The sequence below is a fragment of the Ursus arctos genome, unplaced genomic scaffold (genome assembly GCF_023065955.2).
Source record: "Ursus arctos isolate Adak ecotype North America unplaced genomic scaffold, UrsArc2.0 scaffold_3, whole genome shotgun sequence".
Taxonomy (NCBI): domain Eukaryota; kingdom Metazoa; phylum Chordata; class Mammalia; order Carnivora; family Ursidae; genus Ursus; species Ursus arctos.
Genome location: NW_026622985.1, coordinates 79443261 through 79465166, shown reverse-complemented (window position 1 = coordinate 79465166; position 21906 = coordinate 79443261). Strand labels below are relative to the sequence as shown.

The following is a 21906-nucleotide window of genomic DNA, read 5'->3' as shown; positions in this document are numbered from 1 at the left end:
GTTGCTGAGATAAAAACAAAACCAAAAAATCGTGGAGCCACCCTGGCCTCCTCTTTCTCTCACATTTGTGTTAAATCCATCAGCAAATCCTGTTGGCGAGCTTCCAGAATACATCCTCAGTCTAGGCACTTCTTCCAGGCTCTCCCCCAGCAATGGCGGTCCAGGCTGCCGTCCCCTCCTGCATGGTTCCTGCAAGGAGCCCAGTCTGTCCCGGCCTGCAGTGTTGCCTCCCTACAGAGTCTTCTCCTCACGGCCATGGTGGTTCTTCTCCTGCCTCTGCTCAAAACCCTCCAATGGCTTCCCCGGGGTTAAGAGTAAAATCCAGTCTTTACTGTGGCCTACAAGGCCCTTCACGATCTAGCCCCCCCCCCCCAGCTATGGCCGACCCTGCTTTCCCTCTCTCACCTCCCCAGTTCTGTCCTAGCCACGCCTGCCGCCTTGCTGTCCTCGAATGCTCCCACCAGGACTGTTCCCTCTGTGTCCCCCAGATACCCACGTGGCTCGCTCCTTCATCGCCTTCAGGTGTGGGCTCGATCAGCATCTGGTTAGACAGACCCTCCCTGACCCTGTGCACAAAACAGCAAACCACTCCCCTACCTCCATCCTTAGCCCTTCCTTTTCCTGTTTTGTTGTTTTCCATAACACATCGCACACATACTCTCTGTTTCTACGTATGTGGTCTGTTTTCCTTTGTAATGTCTTCATCATGGAGAACAGCGTTGCTCTGAAATACCTGTTGAATAGAATGAATGAAATTAACGCATACTGCTGAGCGCAACAAACAGAGGTTGCAAAGATAGGGTTGACGCCATGCTGGGCACTGTGTTTCACGCATTAGGTCATTTAATACAGCCCCATGCAGTAGAGACTTATTACCATCCTCATTGTCAGAGGAGAAATCAGGCTCAGAGAGGCAAAGTAATTTGCCCAAGGTTGCCCAGCTACTCTGCCACTGAGCCAATTGTGACCCAACCACTTGCTCTCTAGCCCCAAACTCCCTACCCCTCCCTTTCTCCCAGGGGAGCCCAGGAGAGCCCAGGGACGAAGAAGGAAAAAGAAGAGAGGAAAGGAATGATCCTGCCCCCTCAGGAGAGAAGTAGAGCAGGACTGAGCTGGTGGGGCCCTGGGTGACAGGGCGCCTCGCCAGCCCCTGCTGGCCTCCTCCCTCCCCTCGTGTGGCTTCTACAACCCCAGGGCTGATCGGGCTCCCTCCCCTGGCACCAGCCTTCTTTGCCACACCCCCACCCTTGCCTGGGGCCTGGCTACACAGGGATCCCTTTCTGGCCCAGTGAGGCATGTAAGCCCGGGCTGACAGGCGTCCGGATGCCAGGGCAGCTGTGGCTGGCCAAGGGTGAGGTCACGGGCTGAGCACTCCATGCCTGGCCCTCCTCTCTCATCACAGGCCCACTCCTGGCCTAGCCTAGCTGCAAAAACTCCCCTCCAAACTCCTTCCTGCATCAAAGCCTTGCCCCCGTGGGCTCCGGCCTTTCCTGGCAAGGCGTCGTGTATGAGTTTACTGTTGCTGCTGTTAACAAATGACCACAAACTGAGCAGCTGCCAACAACACACACTTACTAACTTCCGTTTCTGGAGGCTGGAAATCTAAAATAGAGGCTCTAGTCAATGCTCCTTCTGGAGGCAGAGAGGACTCGGGCCCTCCTGTATCCCTCTCCTAAGGACTCTTATGATGACACAGGGCCCACCGGGATCATGTCCCCACCTCAAACCCTTGACATAGTCACACCTGCAAAGTCCCTTTTGCTGGGTAAGGTAACATATTCACAGGTTCTAGAGATTAGGAGGTGGACATGTGTGGAAGGCCATTATCCAACTTCCTAGGACCCAGCTAGGATGCTCACTGCCTCCATAGCCGAGGGCATATTTACAGCACATTCACCTCGAGCCTCACTCTACTCCGTGTTAAACACCATCAGTATTATCTCACACCGTTCCTCGGGGGTGGGCACGGATCCCCGAGGTACAGATGAAGAGCCCGGCCAGCTCCAGAGCCTGCAGGCTTGCCTTCATCCCAAGGCTGCCTCCTCAGACTGGAAACGAGCCCCTCCCTCCGGGAAGCCCTCTGTTTTGACTCCAAGTCCCTGGCATTTGCATCCTGATCTGGCCTGCCAGCTCCCGGAGGCCTGGGTTGTGTCGCAGTAACTCGGGGCCCTGGTGTGGGACACAGAGGAAAAGGTACCTGGGCGACGTGGAGATAGAAGGAGAGATCGGATCTGTGGACTGGGGTTCAGGGTGGGCTCTGGGGGATCTATGACCCCCCTCCCCGCGTGTGCAAGGTTGTGTGCCTGTCCATTTTCCTGGGCAGAGGGAGCAGAATTTCCACCAGCTTCTCAGAAAGGACTCAATCTCCAAAGATCAAGAGAGCCTTCTTGAGGGTCTGTCGCCATCTGCCTTCCCTGGGCTTCCTGCTCTGAGCCAGCCTGTGGCCGGAGTTCACTCAGCACCAGGGGCTGGGGCTAGGGGAAGCTGTGCGCCCCGGTCCCCTACACACGCACTGGCTGTGAGGACACTTTCCTCCTCTTGGCAGAGTCTGGTCCTTCAGGGAGGAGCCCAGTCTTCCCCAAGAGGCCAGGATGAAGCAGGCTTTCCTCACCTCTGGGGTCCCTTATCACGTTCCAAGCCCCTGCCTGCCCTCAATCTCCCAGTGGCCCCGTCCTCCAAGCTTTTCCTGCCATTGCCCTTGCAGACATGACTTCACCCTCCTATCAGCGGTGGCCCAGCCCTGAGAGAAGGGGTGGAACATTCTTCACAGCTCTGCCTAACATAGGACTGGAACACAGGTCTCCTGGTTCCCAAGTAAGGCTGCTCCCAGACACCTTGTTAGGATCTCAAAACTGGGGATAGAGTTCGATGAATGGCTTATTTCACCGTGTACAACAAGAAGCGTGTTTTAAGCAATCTGCTCTAACAGCTGGAAGCAATGGAATTTCTGGTTTGCCCTCTTCACCTGCGCCCTTCTTCTGGGAAAGCTTTCACAAAGGAGCTCCTCCCGTTTCCCTCCTCCGGGCAGCTGATCAGGGAATAAGCCTGTAGTGGGAACAGGGCCCAGAGCGCAGAAACATGTAGAACACTAGCCGGTGTGCCCACAGCCTGCACCCCAATAGTGAACTCCCCACTCACCGACCAGGAGAGAGCAGAGGAGGGGCGGGTGAAGGAAAGAGAAAGGACCCAAGGGGATCCAGAAGGGTTCCTCTCTTCTCTCCCTGCAGCCAGTCACAGAGAACGTCCCCTCCCTCGTTCCCTGCCCAGCCCAGGCCCTCTGGGAGGTGAGGTAGACTTGAGTGTCCCCAGCATCAACTTTGCCATTTAGCGATCCTGCCATTTACATAACTAACCAAGGCATCGAGTCTCCGGAAACAAGGAGCAGGGCTGAGATGAGGAGCAGAGATTGCTCTAAGTTTCCTCCCCAGCCTTCGGCGGTGGCAGCAGAGATGAGGGAAGCCGGCCAAGGAGAGCTAGGGGAATGGGACCTGGGCTGGGGCTGCTGGCTTCCCCTCTGGCGGAAGGGGGGGTGCTCCCTCTCCACCGACACCCCGATCAGACCTCACAGGGGTGCCAACGTAGCAGCTCTGTTGTCCTCCATCAGCCCTGCAGGCTCCTCGGCTGCTCCTCTCTGTCCTCCAAGCCTGTGAGGCATGGGGCGGGGAGGATCACGGGCAGAAGCGGCTCAGGGTTGCGGGTCTCCACTCCCCCGCTGGGGGAAACAGCTGAGTCCTCGGGGACACGTGTGGGAAGCCTTCAGGCTGTCAAAAACCAAAGCCCAGCTGAGTGTGCTCCAACACATTCGTGTGGGAGGAGGGGCAGTACAGCCGCAGCGGGGGGACCTGTCCCCTCACCCCCCCCCCATCTTGTGCCTGGGTGGTCCAGAGTAGGGGACCTTGGCTCCTAAGCAGGACGTGTGTTTTTTCACAGGGATGTGAGAACCAGGACACTTTTCCCTGGGGCCTACTCTGCCCTATAAAACTTGAACAGATCAACCTTGCAGATGGCATCACAGCTCCTACCAGCCACAACCTCTTTACCTCTTCCTGCTGGCTAGCCGGGATCTTGTAGCCCAGCCCCCCCCCAGGAATCCTCCTCCCCCAGCCACTCGCATTTCCCGCTTGTCCCCACCACACTCCTGTTCCCCCAGCCCCCACCAACCTCTTCTGTCCACTGCCCCCAACCTTCTCCACGCCCTCGTTCCCTGCAGCGGCTTTATTCGTCACTCCTGGAATCATAGACACCATAGTAACACAGTAGTAAACTCTTCTATCGTCTTTCTGGTGTTCAAAGCTCTTCATATAGTGGTCTCGGTAAGTCTATGAAGGAAGGACTATTATTATCCCCATTTTACAAATGAGGAATCTGATACGCTGGAAAACAATAAGGCTGAGTGAAGTCTAAGGGCTGCAGAAACAGGGAGATGGAGACGCACGAAGCAGACACTTGGGAACAGCTGTCTTTGTCAAAAGATTAAAGCACTGGTGTTTTTTTTTTTTTAATTACAAAATAATGTGTGCAGCAGACCTCCCTGACCCCTGTCCCATCCACCCTAATCCCCAAGAACTAAAGACACAGAGAGATGAAATGCAGGGACTCACTGGAGGGACCCTCTGCCAGCCTGCCCCAGCTCCCCCACGCTAGGAGCCATCAGCAGGATGCAAGAAGGACCTCCGGGATCAGAGCAAGCTAGGGCTCGTTGGTTCCCATCTCCTTTCCCTGGGCCTCCTTCCCCTCAGTGCTCTGTTTCCCGTTCCCTTCCATTTTTCTTCATCTCCCTTGCCGAGAGCAGGCGGTCACCTGCAGGCACTGGCCTTCTCGCTGCTGGGAGGATGCTCTGACCTCCTAGGGGAGGACGGCCCCACAGGGCTTTTATGTACGGGTTCACCACATTTGTGTGTATTCCTAAACAAGGCTGAGGAGCAAGAATAATCTAAGTGGGAGAGGCAAGGATGGTCTTGTCCTGGGCGGAGGCTTCCTGGAGAAGGGATGCTGAGCAGAGCCCCTGGTTCTTGATGTGGCTTTGGCTACTCTGAGAATTTACAAGAACCTTTTCTGGAAATGTCTGTGGGCAAGGTCACAAGGGAGTCCCGGGAAACCCAGAGTTCACTGCAGTGACCGGGAGAGTTCACCAGCCCTCGGGAGCTCTGTGCTCTCTGCTTCTGAGCTCACTCCTCTCTCCTCTCAGGAGCAAGGCAAAACAGAACACTTCCTGAGCGGGCATGGAGGGGAGAACAGTAGCTTCACTGCGCATGGTCCAGACAAGGCAAGTACACAGAAGAACTGGGGCAGGCTCACCTAGACAATTCTGACCTGAGGGTCCAAAGATGGCACACTGGAATCAAAGATCTTGGTGATGACGGCTGTCAGCGTGTCTTCTGAGTCAATCACAAGGCTCCAGTCTGAACTGGCGTTCCCTCTACACGTGGTTCACAGCTGACCTCCTGGGGTCCCCCTTCACTCTCTTCCAAGGGAGCCCCTTTGCCTCTCTCCTGTGTTGGATCGCTTGTGTTCTGCACCCCACGTTTTCTGTTTTCTTGACTTACTTTCTGGTTTTGGTAGAACACTCTCTCTAGTAGCTTTTCCAGAAACTGTGCACGGGAAGTATACATTTTTAAATTTTACATGTCTGAAAATGGATATATCCTATCTTTTTACCTGACTGATAGCTTGGAAGGATATGAATTCTAGGCGGAAGTAAATTTTCTTCAGCATTTTGAAAGCATTGCTTTTAACTTCTGTCGTTGCTGTTGAGAAATCCAAAGCCTTTCTGGTATCTAACCCTTTGTATGTTACTTTGTTTTGGAAGTTTCTACACACTTCTCTTTAATTTGCCTTGGTGTGAGTTTATTTTCATTTTCAGTGCTGGGCCTTCGTGGACACACCTCTAATAAGCTGGCAACTCATGTCCTTCTGTTCTGGAAAATTTCCTCAAATTAGTTCAGTGAGGATTTCCTCCCTTCCATTTTCCTCTCTCTCTCTCTCTCTCTCTCTCTCTTTTTTTTTTCTTATTGGAGCTTCTATTAATTTAGTGTTGAACTCCTGCAGCTGTCCTCAAACGTTTTTATCTTTTGTCTTCTGTGTTTTCTTAGTAGGCTTGCTTTACTTCTAGGGGGACTTCTTAATCAGCTTTATCTTCCCAGCTCTCTACTGATGTTTCGTTTCTGCTGTCATGATTTTATGGTTCAAGACCGAATTCTCGCTGCTGCTGTGTTCTGGTTGTCCCTTTGCCTATAGCATCTTGTTCTTGGTTCCTGGATTCACTAGCTTGTCTTATTTCTCTAATGTTAACAATGGGCTTTTTGACACTTCCTGCTCTCTCTGTATAACCTGTTTCCTGCAAGTTACTTTTCTTGTTGCTTGTTTTGTCTCTATTTGCGTTAGAAAATTTCCTGGATGGGGATGCCTGGCTGGCTCAGTCGGTTAAGTGTCTGCCTTCGGCTTAGGTCATAATCCCGGGATCCTGGGATCAAGTCCTGTATCAGGCTCCTTGCTTAGCAGGGAGCCTGCTTCTTCCTCTGCCTGCCGCTGCCCCTGCTTGTGGTTGCTCGCTCTCTCTCTCTCTTTCTCTGATAGATAGATAGATAAATAAATAAATAAATAAATAAATAAATAAATAAATAAAATCTTTAAAAAAGAGGGAAAAAAAGAACATTTCCTGGATGTCTGGTAACCTTTCGCTGTGATTAAGGTTGTGGAGGGTGAGACGGTTGGTCAAAAACCCTAAGTCAACTCACAGGTTGGATTTCCCACTGTAGGGTGATCTGTCTGGGTTGTTTGGAGGGAAACGTCTATGTCAGTATCTTTAGGTCTTTCCTCTTAGGCTAGTGAAATACCCCAAAGCAGAGTCTTCCAGTTTCCTGCCTAAAGAGCAAAGGTCCTACTCCCAGCTCTTTGGGAGCCCAATAGTAGGAGAAGGCTAGGGGCCTCTGCATTCAGCGTCCCATGTGACATGGTCACTTAATCCCCGTTTCCAGCATTTTCAGTATGGTATCTCTGTTCACAACTGCATTCGAAGCTTCACCAATCCAGACACGCTCTATCTTACCTTCCTCAGGGGGAAAATCTTCCAGACTCTGGCTGGGATGGGCAAGGGACTTGTAGCCCACTGGCTTGGAGTTAGGGAAGAAATCTAGGGATCTAACTGCTTTTCATCCTGGCCCTTATTTTAGCAACCTCTTCCACAGTTCCAGAGGGACCTTGGCTTGCCAGTTCCTGTGTTTTCTGAGAACCTTGCAATGTAAATCAAATTGGGTCTCCATTTTCCCCACTGCCAGTGGAGATGTCTTTTTCCTCAGGGCTGATAAGTCAGTAACCACATGGCTGTCTGCCATCCTGCTTCAAAAATTCTGTGGCTGTTGTCTGTTTTCCCGTTCTCTCCATCCTTGAGGATTTATCTTTCAATTTAAAAATCTCTTTATTGAGGGGGCGCCTGGGTGGCTCAGTCATTGGGCATCTGCCTTCGGCTCAGGGTCCTGAGATCGAGCCCCGCATTGGGCTCCCTGCTCCGCTGGGCGCCTGCTTCTTCCTTTCCCACTCCCCCTGCTTGTGTTCCCTCTCTCGCTGGCTGTCAAATAAATAAATAAAATCTTTTAAAAAAATTAAAAAAAATAAAAGTCTCTTTATTGAAGTTTTAGTGGGGTTTTGAGAGGGAGTGAAATTAGATATATGCATTTAATCACGATCTTAACCCAGAACCCTAACTTTCCTTTTGACTATATTTTTAAAAATATAATTCCTGGGAATAACTCTATTTGGTCATGGAAGATTGCTGTTTTAATGTACTGGGGTATGTTTATTTCTGTCTTTCCATTTAGAAGTCTTTAAGTGAACACGATTAGCAGGAAATGAGCCTTTCTATGAGGAGGATTCAAGGGAAATGTCTCTAGCAGGATAACTTTTATTAAGTAGATGAGAGAAAATCGGAGGCTGGATCCCAGTATGCAGCCTTCAGGCAGCCCCTAAATGATTTGGACGAGTTCCCTACTAGAAGAGGGATCCTATAGTGATCCCTGAGGGTGCATCCAGGGAATGCCTTTTGCAATGTTTTGTTTAGGGACCCAGTATAAATACCAGAGTTCATCGCTGTTCACAACTGTTCACATCGCTGTTCAGTTCATCGCTGACATTCCCTGGAGAGAGGATCAGCTGGTTGCCTGATTTGATCTTCAATCAGTTGAAGAAATTCTGTGATTAAAAAAAAAAAAAAGTGAGTCCTAGATGCCTTTCTGAAACACATCCCATTGCCCACATGGAACCCAGAATTAATGTTAATCTTTTGTCTTCTTCTTTTCTTTCTTTCTCCTTCTTCTCCTTCCCCTTCTTCTTCTTCTTCTTCTTCTTCTTCTTCTTCTTCTTCTTCTTCTTCTTCTTCTTCTTCTTCTTCTTCTTCTCCTCCTCCTCCTCCTCCTCCTCCTCCTCCTCCTCCTCCTCCCCCTCCTCCTTTTTTTGTTATTCCCTTATCTGACATTCACTGAGCGCCTGCCTACCCAGGGCATCTCTCTATGTGAGCTTTTTACGACTCTGTGAGCTCTCTTTGTGAGCTCTCTGTGCACAGAACCTGCCCTCAGTAACTCTTTCAACAGTGCCACCCCAACCTTACAGCACAGCAAGAGAGGGGGAGGTGGGAAGAGGGTCAGAGGCATATCCAAGGCCATGTCACACAGTAACAATAATTTTTCTCTCTGTGGCCTGTGATGAGGAGTAAGTGAGGATATTCCTAAAGCATCTAGCATCCAGCTTGGCATACAACGGGACACCTGGATTTTGAGGGACAGCTTTATGGGGTGCAGGGAGCCTCCTATTTTAGGTTCTCCTGATACTTTTAAATACTAGCACTTTTGGAGGAACACTTGAAGGGATTTAGAGACTCAAGATAACACAAACGAGCTGAAACTACTTAAATCAGTCACTGGGACAGGGTCCATAAAGTATCCACGGTGACCACCCTGCTCCTTTGTCATCTTTAACCCTGGGTTAGGCTTGGCCTGGGCTCTCTCATATTCCTGAAGGTGCACACTCTTTGATTCCACTGTTCTCCTCTCCTCTTTCACTGGAAACAGGTTCTAATCCACCTCTCACATGAAGCTTAAGCTCACCAGTCATTCTTCCTGGTAGACATTTCTGAAACTCTGAGTATTTTTGAGAGATCAATTTTAGCCAAAAAAAAAAAAGTTGCACACTGATGGGCATGTTGCCGTTCCCCTGTGCAGTGTTGCAGGCCCTCCCGTGCAGCAGGACAACTGTTGAAAGCCACCAGGTGGTGGAGAGGGCAGCAGATAGACTGGGTACAAGTCCCTGCCAAGCTGTGTAATCTTGGGCAAAGTCGGTACTTTTCTGAGCCTTCATTTACCTACCTGTGAAATGGGGACACGCAGAGGATTGTGGAGAGGACTAATGAGACATTACACTTCCACTCACGGTGGTCCTTCCCGCCCGGGGTGCCGTCCCGGGGCAAGCCGCCGGGGACGCGCGCGCGTGTGTGCGCAGGCGTGTGGGCGCGTGGGGCTCCGGCCCACGGCTGTTTCTCAGGGAAGGAGGGCGTGTGGATGTGTGTGACCGGCCGCCAGGGTAGTGTGCGGCTGCCGGCGCCGGGCTGCGAGCGAGACGCCCGCACCCGCGGCCGATTGGCAGCGCGGGGTGAATGAGCGCGCGTCGGGGCGCCGGGCACAGAGGCGGCGGCGCGGGGCGCTGCGGTGCGCGCCCGCCTGCCTGCCCGGGTGGGGGGCGGGCTGCCGGTGGGAGGGGGAGGGGAGAGGGAGGGAGGGGCGGGCGTGAGGGAGGCAGGCGGGGAGGGCGGGCGGGCGGTCAGAGCGCGGCTGCCGCGGAGCCCGGCGCGGGCGGCTCTGCCGGGGAGCGGGGCTCGCAGCCAGGAGGCGGCGCCGCGGGGAGGGAGTGCGGGGCGGCGAGCTGGACCGGGCGGGCCGCGGGGGACAGCGCTGCGGGCCAGACCGGGGGCGGCGGGGCGCCGTGGCCGCGGTCGCCGGGACGTGCCGAGGGGGCGTCGGGCGCTCCCGAGAGAACCGGCGAGCCTCGGCGGAGCGTTGTCCAGCTGGGCACCGGGGCCGCCGCGACCTCCGGTTCTCGGGGGACGTGGCAGAGGAGACCCGGCTGCGGGAGGGAGCCGGAGGAGCAGGTCGGCGGGTCCGGGCAGGGGGAGAGAGAGAGCGAGAGCCAGCGAGAGCCAGAGAGAGCGAGAGAGCCTTCGAGGGGTGGGTGGGTGTGTAGGGCGACGAAGGTGTGTGATGTGTCTGTACGGAGTGTGTGAGTGTGTGTGTAGGGGTGTGTGTGCCTCTCTGTGTGACTGTATATACTGTGCGTGTCAGTGAGGGGCGTGCGTGTGTGTGTGTGTGTGTGTGAGAGAGAGAGAGAGAGAGAGAGAGAGAGGAGAGAAAGAGACAGGGGAGGCTGGGAGCTCACAGAGCTTGGGTCTGAACCCGTGTAAGAGGGAGGGGGCTCGGCAGAAGCGGGTGTGTGTGTGTGTACACGTGTGTGTGCAGGGTGTGTGAAGGGTGAGTGGGTGAGTGTGTCACGGGTGCTAGGTGTGGCTGTGTGTGTGTGATGTAAGGGTGCCGGGTGCACGTGTGTCCCTGGCTTACCCTCCCCTTCCCCCACCAGATGTGTGTGCACGGAGGGAGTGTTCAGGGGGGAGGTAGGGCTCCACTGCAGCAGCCCCTTGCCCGGCTTGCCTGCCTGGCCATCTTCCTCAGGAAGCCAGACATGGCCAAGCTGCCCCTCCCCTCCCCCAAATACTTCTAGGGTTAAGGGGAAGGGAGCAGGGCCAAGCCCCAGGAAAGAGGGGAAAGGCTGAAGGGACAGCTTCTGCCAGACCAGGGCACCCTGCTTCTCTGGCCGGAGCCTGGCTGCCTTCTGCTGCTCGGCCAGATCACTGGGCCCTGTGCTTTGCCCCTCCCAGGGCCTTATGTTCCCTGGGGTCTGAGTGAGGGAGAGCGCCAACACCTTAGGTTGGAGCCGAGGTGGGGGTGGGAGCAGGCTGAGACTCTTTGGTGAGGGTTTGCTTCTTCACAGTTGTATCCACAGAAGGGTGCTTGGCACATAGTAGGCCTCAGTAAGTATCTGAGGGTGGGGGGGGAGGAGAGAGAGAAGAGAGGGAGGGGTCTGAGTCTGGGACTCCAAGTCCACCCTCTCAGCTATCAGCAGAAGATGGGGGCAGCTGGTTGCCTTCAGACCCCAGTCCCCAGCTTGAGCAGGTAGGGGAGGGAGGGGTTTAGGGAGAGGGGCTTTAGCTGGAAGAGAAGGGGAACCACAGGAGAATCTGTTCTGGGGCCTGAATGGAGGAAGGAGCTGGCAACTCTCCTTGGGCAGAGCCCTTTGCATCCTGCCCCCACCACCTGCTTCTCGGTGATCAGCAGCCTCTCTCAGGGGGCATCCGATCCCAGGCAGCCAGGGCTCATAGCACCTCTCCTCTCTCCAGGACCTTCAAGCTCAAAAGGTGCTGAAGAACTGAGCCCCCTGCCCGCTGAGGCCACCGGAGGCCAGGTGGGGCCATGGCAGGGCATGGCTGTGTGGGGCTGGGGCTGTTCTGCTGGGTCCTGCTTGCTGTTCCAGTGGGCCCCCAGCCTGCCTTCTCCGTCCCAGGTGTCCCTCTCACCACTTTGACCCCACCACCTCAGAGTGAGGCCTCTATGCTGTCTCTCAACCTGGGACTGAACTTCAAATTCCACCTTCGGGGACCTGCTGCCGCTTGGGGGATCTCCGTCACGGAGACCCAGCCACTCTCTCCTGGGCCAAGCCGGGAGCCCGAGGAAGAGGTGGCCAGTGGGCTGAGGACTGATCCCCTTTGGGAACTGCTGGTGGGCTCCCTTGGGAACTCCCCCCCAGAGTGGGGCTCTGCTGAAGGCAGCTCTACTCCCTGGGCCTCCTCCCTGTCTCCAGAGTCCACATCCCCTGTCTCTGGGCCCACTGACCGGCCCACTGCTCCCTATCAGCCCAGGATGGGCACTGTGACCTGGGACACTGCTCTGACAGCCACGGCACCTCCATCCAGTGCTCCCAGGCTCCGCCAGAGTGAACTGGAGCTGACGTTTGACATGGCGCTGAGAGCAGGTGCAGCCCCCACGCTCGGGCATCGAACGCTGCCCCTGCTGCCCAGCCTACGGGCCAGTCTGGCAGAGATAGCTGGGCGCCTGGGACCCTTTGGTGAGTACCCACCCCATCTGGAGGAGAGCCCCTGCTGGGCAACCTGGCAGGTAGGAGGAAGCTTCAGCCTGGGCTCCTTTTGCAGGCTTCTTCGGCACTACTCTGTCCCCACTGCGGAACTTCTCAGGCCCAAGCCCTCTAGGCCCAACTCCATCCCCAAGCTCTGCCTCTAGAGTTTCAGATTTTCCAGGTGAGTGTTGATTTCTTTGCAACAGACGCTTAGGGAACACTCCTACGGGCCAGGCACTGTGCGGTGGGCCTAATCCGCACCTCCCTTTCTCTTTTGACTTCGTGTTGCTTCTGCCAGGGCCTGGGACACGGACGACTGCTCCCGTGGGGAAATGCCCTCTTTGCCATACCAAGTCTGGGTTGGTTGTGGTAGCTTAGCTCCCAGCGTACACGTGGCTACGATTCCTGTTCGGTGTACCCTGGCTCCCTTAGCGTAAGCTCTTGGGGAAGGACAGGATTTTCTCCAAAGCCCCAGAGGCCAAGGCCGGCTGGTAGGATGACCCTTGAACCCCGCGTGCTCCCTTTACAGGGTTCTTTGGCACCACTCTCTCCCCGCCCCCATCCCCCCTGGAGAGAAAGCTCCCAAGCTCAGGCCCGTTGGACCCAGCCACTTCCTTAAACTCTGGCACGACGGCAACAGCATCCATAGGTAAGTGTCCTGTTCACTTGAACACGACATGTATTTCACACTTACTACATGCTAGTCACTCATCTGCATTCTGGGACTCTCTTATTTCGTTGTCATCATGACCATCACCACCATTCTCTTCATCCTCACCATGGAGATCTGTCTTAACAGTCTGAGAACAAGCGTTGCTGGGGGCAGTCCCACACAGAGTTAAGTAACGGTCCTCCGGGAGTCTGAGATCCCAGGCAGAGCAGGCTGTAGACAGATGTATCAGCGGCAGACAGATACAGGAACTCCTTCTTGGCTCCCACAGCCTCAGTCCCAACTCCACCCTTCATGCCAGTCTGCCTGGCCTGCCTCTCCACCCCGCACCCCGCCCTGGGGCTCTCGCCTTCGCCTTCTGATCTGACCCGACATGTTGTCAGTTGCGAGCAGAGCTGGGCCCCTCATTGGGAAGACGTTGGAGAGAAGACTTTGAGCGGACACATGCCGGCCTTACTCAAGGAAGCCTTTCAGATTATGGGCCTAGACAAGCTGGTGGTGCGGAGGAAGGAGCAGGGCCTCTGGAACCTTGAGACTTGGTTTGGAATTCCAGTGCGCTTACTAACTGGCTGGGTGACCTTGGGCGAGTTATTTAACCTCCCCGAGCTGGAATTTTCTCATATATCTGGGGTTTGATAATAGTACCTATCTTGTTATCGTGAAGCTTCCAGAGAATGCAAGCTCCTGGCAGGAGGCTGGGCATGAAGCAGAAGTTTATTAAAGAATAGCTGTTAACCTTGGCTCTTCCCCTCCTGCATCCCAAATTCACTTCCAGATGCTACCTAACACCGCACCCTTGGCCCCGAGATGTGATAGACAACACAGGCCACAGGGCAGAGTGCACACTCAGGGAGAGGCTCTGGTAGGTGAGGCCAAGCGAGCCTCGGAGAGGGACCTCTAGGCCCAGCTTTGTTCTGCAAAGCCTTTAAACTGTTGCTGGGAATTCTCTCGGCCACCGGCCACCGCACTGCACCGTAGCAACCAGCTCAGCAGTGGGAACCGCTGGTTCCACAGCTTCTTCCAGCTCCAGACTTAACACGGAACCAACTCTAGCTCCCTCCCGAGCAGTCGCTGCACTCCTGGGCATGTGGCTGGGGAGGCTGCTGACCCCTCCCCATTCAGCCCAGTGTGTAGCAGAGGCAGATCTGCTGTGAGGTGGGGGTCAGGCTCTGTGGCCCCCGGGGAAGGATGCTGGCTGGCAGTCTGTCAGCCTTGGTGACAGTGCTGGCCAGGCAGGTTTAATGAGTCTGGACAGTGTCAGAGGAAGCCCAGCTCGCGGTCCCCTTCCCCCTCCTCACTGACGGCTGCAGGAACTCAGCCTCTTCCTGGCTATTTCTCTCAGATAAACCCAGGAGGGCTAGAGGCCTCTTGGCCAGAAGGTCAAGGGCCTTGTTTCAGCCAGCAGCATGTGTAGGGAGTAGGGTCAAGCAGTTAGGGGACAAAAGGAGTCTCTGGGTGTCTCCTCTAGCATCTTTCTAACCTAGGTGTGGTTAAGCTTTGACTCTAGGGCTTCTCTTCTCTTGCATTAGGCTTCCGTCACCGTCACCTAGGGCAGGGCTAGTGTTCAGCCAGTGCCTCCCGGGAGAAGTCGTGCAGGTCATTTACATATTGAAAGACTTTCAACCCAGTTGTTAAGTACCCACCTGCCTTAGTGCCCTGAGTACTCCCCTCCACTCCCTGACCACCCTGGCTGACGTCTATTCTGATTGGCTGCCATCTGGGCCATTTACAGTTGTTAAATATTTCGAAGGTCAGTTACCCTTACAAAGAGGCTCAATCTTCCCTGATCCTAGAGGTGGGGGTGGGGAAGAGGAATGGGGCCAGGCCGCTGAATGGGCTACAACTTCTACTGGGAGAGTGATTTCGCAGCCCTTTGATCTGGGCAACTGGTAGATAATCAGGCCTGACTTTTCCATAAATCTAGCAGCCCCTCTCCCTGACTCCTCCCCAGCCAGCTGTGACCTCACCAATTACTCACATTGACAACCTATCTCCTTTCTTGCCCCTGAGGTCAAGAGGGGCCACAGGGCCAGAGTGGGACCACCTTGTAAGAGAGGGCTGCTCAGGAGAGGCATCCTAGGAACTCATTATCTTTTGGGCTCTTCTGGGGGAGACTGAGGGCTCCTTCTGGGGAAGCCTCAAGTGGGGAGACAGGGGATGAGGTCAAGTGGATTCTTCCAAGGTAGAAGCTGCGTCTTCTCTGCCTGTCCCCCACCCACAACATGGCTCAGCCCTGGGTACACAGGGCTCCCCCCAGAAAGCAATGCTCCTACCTCAGAACTACCTCCACTGTGAGACCTGAGCTGTGCCTGCACTTTGTCTATTTTCTGGTTTTCATTTTTTTTTTTTTTTCTGGCTTCTTAGCCATGTTAAAAATTCGCTCTAGTTGCCGTAGTGCTTGGGGACAGAGGTGAGAGATGGGGTTTCTTGTGGCCCTCGGGTAAGACGTGGAGCTGGAAGAAGGCGAGGTAGAGCCGAGCTCTGAGAGCTGCGCGTGTCTGCTCAGGGAGCAAAGAGGAGGCCACGTGGGGTGGCAGGCTGGCTCAGGCCGTGGCACTCCTGGGCATGGTCCTGTTGCCTTTCTGCAGAGCCCGCCAAAGCTGAGGAAAAGCCAAGCAAACTCATCCGCTTTGCAGAAGAGGGTTGGACAAGAGCATCTGAGGGGACAAAGGAATGAGGTTGATGGAGGGGTGTCAGTATTTGATGCTGCTGATGTCAGCCTGATACCCACCCCTGATCAACAAGCCACCCCAGCTCATTGAACCTCATTGAACTCATGGCTGTGTCTTCATTAGGTGTTCAGGGCTGGTCAGTCCATCCAAATGGTGTTCTTTAAATAGGGTTCACAAAGTGAAGCAATGTGTTGCCTTTCTAAGCAAGTTTACGGTGTGCTGAGAGATGACAGTCTTTTTTTTAAGATTTTATTTTTTATTTGCTATTTTTTTAAAAGATTTTATTTATTTATTTGACAGAGAGAGAGGGAGAGAGAGCACAAGCAGGGGGAGCGGCAGGCAGAGGGCGAAGCAGGCTCCCCGCTGAGCGGAGAGCCCAACGCGGGGCTGGGTCCAGGACCCAAGCTGAAGGCAGATGCCCAACCGACGGAGCCACCCAGGCGCCCTGAGAGACAATAGTCTTTTGTTGGTTAAATCAAGAACTAGTTTGAGGCCAGAAATAGTCATACTCACATGAACACAAACTGTTGATTGATCGGTGATCAACATTAGCCGATAACGCTGATACCAACAACAATCACAGGGCGAATGCTTATTATGCACCAGGCACTCCAAGAGCTTTGGACCCATCGTCCATTTATCCTCCTAACAGCCTTATGCAGTGGGTGCTCTTCCCCTTTCAGACTTGAGGAATGCGATGGAACGGGAAACAGGGCGCGTGCTGCCGTTTGCAGCAGGCAGCGAGCTGTGTATACTTCATTTTTTTGGCTGCTCCCTCTCTGCCCTCCCCAGTTGTCTGATTCTGTCTTCCCCTCCTCCCTTGTTCTCAGGATTGCTGTTTTGCACGTTTCCAGCAGGAACTGGCACGGCCTGGGGGTGGGCATGCACCTGGGGTCCTCCTGTAGTGTACCGCCGAGGCCAGGCGGGAGTGTGGCCAGGCGGTCGGGGCAGGAGTCTGGCTGTCAGGAGACCCTCCCTTCCTCATTCTACATCTGCCTCCTGTGCTCCTCCCCATCCTCACCGGGTGTCTCCATCCTCCACCACCATCTTTCTCCCTCCACACTTGTTTGCAGCTGCAGTTCTGCTGAGCTTGCTAGGTGGGGTAGGGAGAGGTTCAGCCAGAAGCAGCTTCCTTTGCTGCCTGGCCACGGGAAGAATCCTTGGATCTCTTTCTAACTCTTCTCTTGCTCCAGGAAAGTAAATTAGGGCTCTTACTCCTCATTCTCTTTTACTTGACCCCCCACCCGGCCTTTTAAAAAAGACTTATTTATTTATTTTGGCGGGGGAGAAAGTGGGAGCGAGCATGTGTGGGGAAGACGTAGGGGGAGAGAAAATCTCAAGCAGACTCTCTGCTGAGAACATGACCCAAGCTGAAACCAAGAGTCAGACACCCAACCGACTGAGCCACCCCGGGTGCCCTTTGACTTCTCTTTCCCCAGGGGACGTGGGAAAGGTGTTGGAGCACAGAGTGGAGCCGGGGGTCTAAGTTAGCAAATCCTAGAGCACCTGAGGGGCTCACTCACTAAGATGGCATCTTAACCACTCTACTCTCCCCAGTGGTTCCTTCCTGGGAGTTCAAGGGTAGCCTTCAGACCCAGGGGAGTCGATCTCAATGTCACCTGTAGAGTGAGAACTCAAGGGGCATGTACATTAAGAGCCTTAGACAAATGACTTTGTGAGTGAGTCAGGATGGGGACCATGGCCATAGGTAAGCTAAGGGTTGGGGGTATGGCAGACAGGAAGGCCAGTGAATAGGAAAGGTTCTGTTCTCCTCAGATGCTGGGGACAGGAGTGTCTTACCTCTCCCCCCATGCATGTGTGCACATGTGTGTGTAGGGGCTTTTCTTGAAGAGACAGGGGGAAGAGGGAAGCAGATGAAAAAGGGGGGGGGGAGCTTCTCCTAGCACCAAGGTGGGAGTTGGGAGTCAGGGGTGCAGAATAAAAGAGAAGCAAGCTAGTATTATGCAAAAGCTCTGGAATTGTGAGAAGGGGCTCAGACCGGTGCTCAGATCTGGATTCTAGTGGCAAAGCCCTGCCAATTTGTGAACTTGAACAAGTCACTTTGCCTCTTTGAGGAGCCTCAGTGTCTTCGTTGGACAAATAAGAGGATTCTTTTATTCAACAAATATCTGCTCAGTGCGGGCTCTGAGCCAGGCACCATTTTAGGCACAGAGATTCAGATGTGAGCAGAGCAAACAAAAATCTTTGTTCTTAGGAAGCTTTCTTTCTGGTGGGAGGATTGAACTAGAGGGGCCTTCTCCAGTTCCTTCCAGTTGTAAAATTCTGTGGCTTCTTAAGAAAAACCCTTTTCTAAGGGTGCCTGGTGGCTCAGTTGGTTAAGTGTCTGCCTTCAGCTCAGGTCATGATCCCAGGGTCCTGGGATAGAGCCCCACATTGGGCTCATCAGACTCCCCTAGCCGAGTCTGCTCCTCCCTCTCCCTCTGTCCCTTCCCCCGCTTGTGCTCTCTCTCTCTCTCAAATAAATAAATTCATATATATATATATATATATATATATATATATGAATAATGAAAAACCCTTTTCAGTAGCATCGCACAGTGATAAGGGGAAGTGAACAAAGCAGAGCGCTGAGGGTGGGTTAGGGATGCGGGGAGGGATGAGAGCTGAAACTACTGCTGAGTTTGACAGGGAGGGGAAGGCAAGGGGCAGAGAGACCAGGTGAGTCTCTTACTTAAGGAAGTGTGTCTTAGATATTATGAAGACTCTCTGACTGGCATACAGGCTACTACTGGCTGTGGGGAAGGCAGAGCAAGGCAGCACAATTGCCTCAGACAAATGTTCTTTGCCCACAGACCCCACCACCCGCATGTCTGGCCCAGAGGACTCGTCTCCTGCCAGCCTCGGGAAGCCTTCGGTGGAGCCAGAGTGTGCGGCAGGGTCCTGCAGCGTGGGAGAGCTTCCTGAACCCGACGGGCAGCCTCCTGTGGCTCCGCTGCCCCTCTTCTTCCTGACCCTGGAGGCCAACTGGGCAGAGGCCAGAGCTCGCTGGGGGCTGGCCTGGGAGGCCCACGTATACGGGGTAGGCACGCTCTTCGGCCTGGTGGCCCTGCTGGCGCTGCTGGCCCTGGCGCTCTTGCCCTGGCGCTGCCCGCCCGGCGCTCCCTGCCTGGCGCTGCTGGACCTGCTCCTACTCTCGGCTGGGACCACGCGGGCCTTCCCGCTCTTCTACGACGCCTATGGGCACCGCGACCGGCTGCCCCCGCTCGCCTGGCTGCTGCTGCAGGATCTTCCGCTGCCCTGCCTGGCCGCCGGCCTGGGCCTGGCATGCCTGCTGCTGGCCCGGCCGCGCCCGCCGCGCTGTCCCGCCGGGCTGGCTGCTCTGCTGCTCCTGGGGCTGGGGCTGGCGGCCGCGGCGGCAGTCGGCAGCGCCGCCCACCGCCCGCTGCGGCCCCTGCGGCTCGCCTCCCGCGGGCTGCACGCCTTCCTCGCCGCGCTCCTTTCCGGGCTCCTGCTGGCGCTGTCCTGCTGGGGGGGACGGCGGCGGCGGGCCGGAGCGCCCCTGGGAGGGTCTGGTTTCAAGGGCGCCACCCCTCTCCCGCAGGCGCGCAGCCCCTTCGCCCCGCGCGACTCCTGGCGGCGCGCGGCCCGCACTGCCCCGGTGGCGGGCACCTTCGGGCTGCTGAGCGGAGCCCTGCAGGGCTACGAGGTGCTGCACGCCTTGGGCTATGGCGGCCAGCCTGGCCTGGAAGGACCCTGGCCCTGGTGGGCCTTCCAGCTAGGCCTGCGCCTGGGCGAGGTGGGCGTCGCGCTCCCGTTGGCGCTGCTGGGCCTCTACCCCGCGCTCAGCAGCCCCCGCGTGCCGCCGCGCTGCTGGGCCAAGCTCTTCCGCTTGTCGCCGGGCCACGCGGCCCCCCTGCTGCCCGGGGGCTGGGTCAGCGGGCCCCCAGACAAGGAGCCCCTGAGGGGCGCCATCGCGCGTGGCGATGCGGAGCTGCTGCAGCTGTGCGCCCTGGCGGGGCCAGGCCCCGACCTCCTGCTCCAGGGAGGCGGCTGCCGGGGCTTCGAAGGCAAGGCGGCCAACCCGGCCCCTTCTCCGGCCTCCTCCCCCTGCAGCGATTACACCGTGGACTTCCGCCCGCCCTCCCCAATCAACCTGCGGCGCAGCATTGAGGAGGCTCTCTGCAGCGAGGCGCTGCTCACGCCCGGCCTTTTCCAGGGCCCTGCCCTCGGGGAAGCCCTGCCTGGGCTCGGCCTCCTCCGCACGACCTCGTTGGGGGCTGGGCCCAATGGGAGGTCTGAGGAGGCCCCTGGCTCGCCTGTGCCCCAGGAGCTCCCCTCTCCTGGGGCCTGGCCGGCGGGCAGCAGCGCCTCTTCCGGCTCACTGTGCGGACTTTCGCGGGACAGCTCGTCCATGCTGCTATGCTCCAGCCCGGACAGGCCCCCACGCTGTCCGCTGGTCTGCGTCCTCAGTCCCCCGCGGCCCTCAGGAAGCAGCCCTAGCCTCCCGGGCTCAGGCTCCTACCAGGCCCTGTCCCCACCCTCCCGCGACTCCCCAGAGCCTCCCCCTGAGCTGCAGGCCGCGGAGGCTTTGCTGCAGGAGCAATTCCTGGCCGCCTGTCGACAGATCGACGAGCTGAGTGTGGGCAGCGACACCATAGACCTGTGAAGAGGTGGCCCCTTGGCTGCCCCAGCCTACGCCCCCTCCTGGCGCCTGCTCTGCCCGAGACCTACACACTGTAACCCTTCCCCAATCCTGCCTGGCTCAGATACCTCTCCCCGCTTCCTTCCCCATCCAGGGGTCCCTGGGTGGGTGGGTCGGTCAGCAGCCAGGCTCTGTTGATTGGGGTTAGTGCCACCCTCTCTGGAGCCCTGGGCGCGGATGCCCTCAGCTGCAAGTCTAGGCTGGCAGGGGTCCCACTTTCCTTGGCATTCACCAGCAATAAAGCCCCAAGGTGCTCCACTCCTGACCACCACTCCCCACTCTGGTGCTGAGTGAGAGGGCTGTCCTCAGAGGACCTCGAGACTGGCTTCAGTCCCCACACCCACCTGTGCCATGCCCAGGAATCCCATTCTTGTGTGATGAGACTCCCTGTCCAACACGTGATCCTTCCCCATAGAAGGGTCCATGGCCCATCACGGAGACTCTACAGCAGTTGGGTGGGAGGTGAGCGCTTTCAGAGTTAATTTATCAATAAAATATTTTCCGAGAAAGGTCTGATCTTTTTGGGAAAGTTTAGATGAGTCAACAGTAGCAGCAGCTTCATCAGAACTGGAAGACAAGCAGGGCTTGGGTGGGGTGGCTTCATCTCACACCCCAGTGACCTTCACTCCTGACTGCAAGAAGCCTCATGCCACAGCTGGGATGAGTGAGGGCCCTGGCAGTGACCCCGTGAAAACCCTCTGACTCTCTGGGAAGTGCCTTGTCAGAGATGAAACAGGCCCTGAGAAGCGAGGTGGGACCTCTACAGTCATTGGTGGAAACGTTTGCATTCCTAGGAGCCTGGCCACAGGCTATGGTGGACAGCTGGCTAGGGACTAGTCAGTCCGTAGTAAAGTCCTTCACGGAAATGTTGATACACATGTCAAGGGCTTGATCACTTTGAGCTAGGATCCCCAGCAACCTCCCTGCCGTGTTCCCAGAGGAATTCACAGAGAACACCACCTGCTCCACTTATCAACAGGGCCTCTTCAAGGCTGGACTTACAACCCCTCTTTCCCTGTGCACTCATCTCCCATAGGTGCAGATCCCCCCGAAGAAATCCTATCTTCCCCCAAACCTCGGCCCCATCCTCCCCACCAAAGCAGAACTCACAGTGCCGAGACCCAGGCTACGAGGCCCTCTGGAACCTCTCCCTTGTCCGGAGCCTTGGGCTCTTGAGCTCTGTGGTGTGCATTTGTCATTTGGCTAAAATGCAGGAAGTTCAGAGTGGCACTAAAACAGGGTCATAGATTAGGTCTGAAAATGAAACGATGCCAGTGCTTTGGCAGATGTCTTGCCCATCACAGGGAAACTGACAGGGGCACAACATCCTAGGCTTGGAGTGGGAAAACAGGTATAGGAATGGTTTTTCCTCCAGGTCTGCCCATCAAGTCACGGGGGTTGGAGAAGGGAGGCCGGAGAGTCAAGAGGAGAGCAGGCAGGGGGTCGGGAGGAGTGGGCCCTCCCCAGACCAGGTCCATGCACTAGTGGAAGAATTAAAGCACTGCCCTCCTTGCACGTGAAGATCTGTCCTGCCTGAGAGGAGTGTCCAGGGTCTTGGCCCTCAGAAGGAGGAAGAGTCAGTGATGTTTGGGGAGAGTGAGGGTCATGGCAGGGAACTCGATGAGACAGGCACCACCGAGGAATGGAACTAGAGCGGTTTTTGACTCTGTCTCCTCCATCACCTGGCTCAGCTTGGCTCAGAAATTCTTGCTGCATCGTCACTCTGGGCTGAG

The 21906-nt window shown here is 55.8% G+C and overlaps 2 protein-coding genes across 10 annotated transcripts in view; both read left to right on the top strand.

Moving 5' to 3' along the window:
• IMPDH1 (inosine monophosphate dehydrogenase 1) overlaps nt 1–7580 on the top strand; it is a 28606-nt gene extending 21026 nt beyond the window's left edge. For all 4 annotated transcript variants that reach the window (XM_026510646.4, XM_026510640.4, XM_044388106.3 and 1 more), the window contains exon 15: nt 5189–7580. In XM_026510646.4, coding sequence (XP_026366431.1) covers nt 5189–5216 — 28 coding nt within the window. In that variant the 3' untranslated portion in view covers nt 5217–7580. The remainder of the gene's footprint in view (nt 1–5188) is intronic.
• Nucleotides 7581–9545: 1965 nt separating this feature from the next.
• Nucleotides 9546–20682, top strand: PRRT4 (proline rich transmembrane protein 4). 6 transcript variants are annotated; one of them, XM_048213086.1, is made up of 6 exons: nt 9546–9639; nt 11435–12159; nt 12245–12349; nt 12698–12817; nt 18324–18550; nt 19073–20682. In XM_048213086.1, the coding sequence occupies exons 2-6, from the start codon at nt 11508–11510 to the stop codon at nt 20135–20137; spliced, it is 2169 nt and encodes a 722-aa protein (XP_048069043.1). In that variant the 5' UTR covers nt 9546–9639; nt 11435–11507; the 3' UTR covers nt 20138–20682. The 6 variants fall into 6 exon arrangements, with proteins under 6 accessions (XP_048069043.1, XP_044244024.1, XP_026366380.1 ...); XM_044388089.2 differs by having other exon boundaries at nt 18324–20682; XM_026510595.4 differs by lacking the exon at nt 9546–9639 and adding an exon at nt 9970–10135 and having other exon boundaries at nt 18324–20682.
• Nucleotides 20683–21906: the final 1224 nt, after the last annotated feature.

What these genes read in the sequence shown, in the direction of transcription:
- PRRT4 (XM_044388089.2), top strand. Translation starts at nt 11,508, where the DNA reads ATGGCAGGGCATGGCTGTGTGGGGCTGGGGCTGTTCTGCTGGGTCCTG. An exon ending in TAGAGTTTCAGATTTTCCAG is followed by an intron (nt 12,350 to 12,697) that starts GTGAGTGTTGAT and finishes CTCCCTTTACAG; the next exon opens with GGTTCTTTGGCACCACTCTC. An exon ending in GACGGCAACAGCATCCATAG is followed by an intron (nt 12,818 to 18,323) that starts GTAAGTGTCCTG and finishes CTTTGCCCACAG; the next exon opens with ACCCCACCACCCGCATGTCT.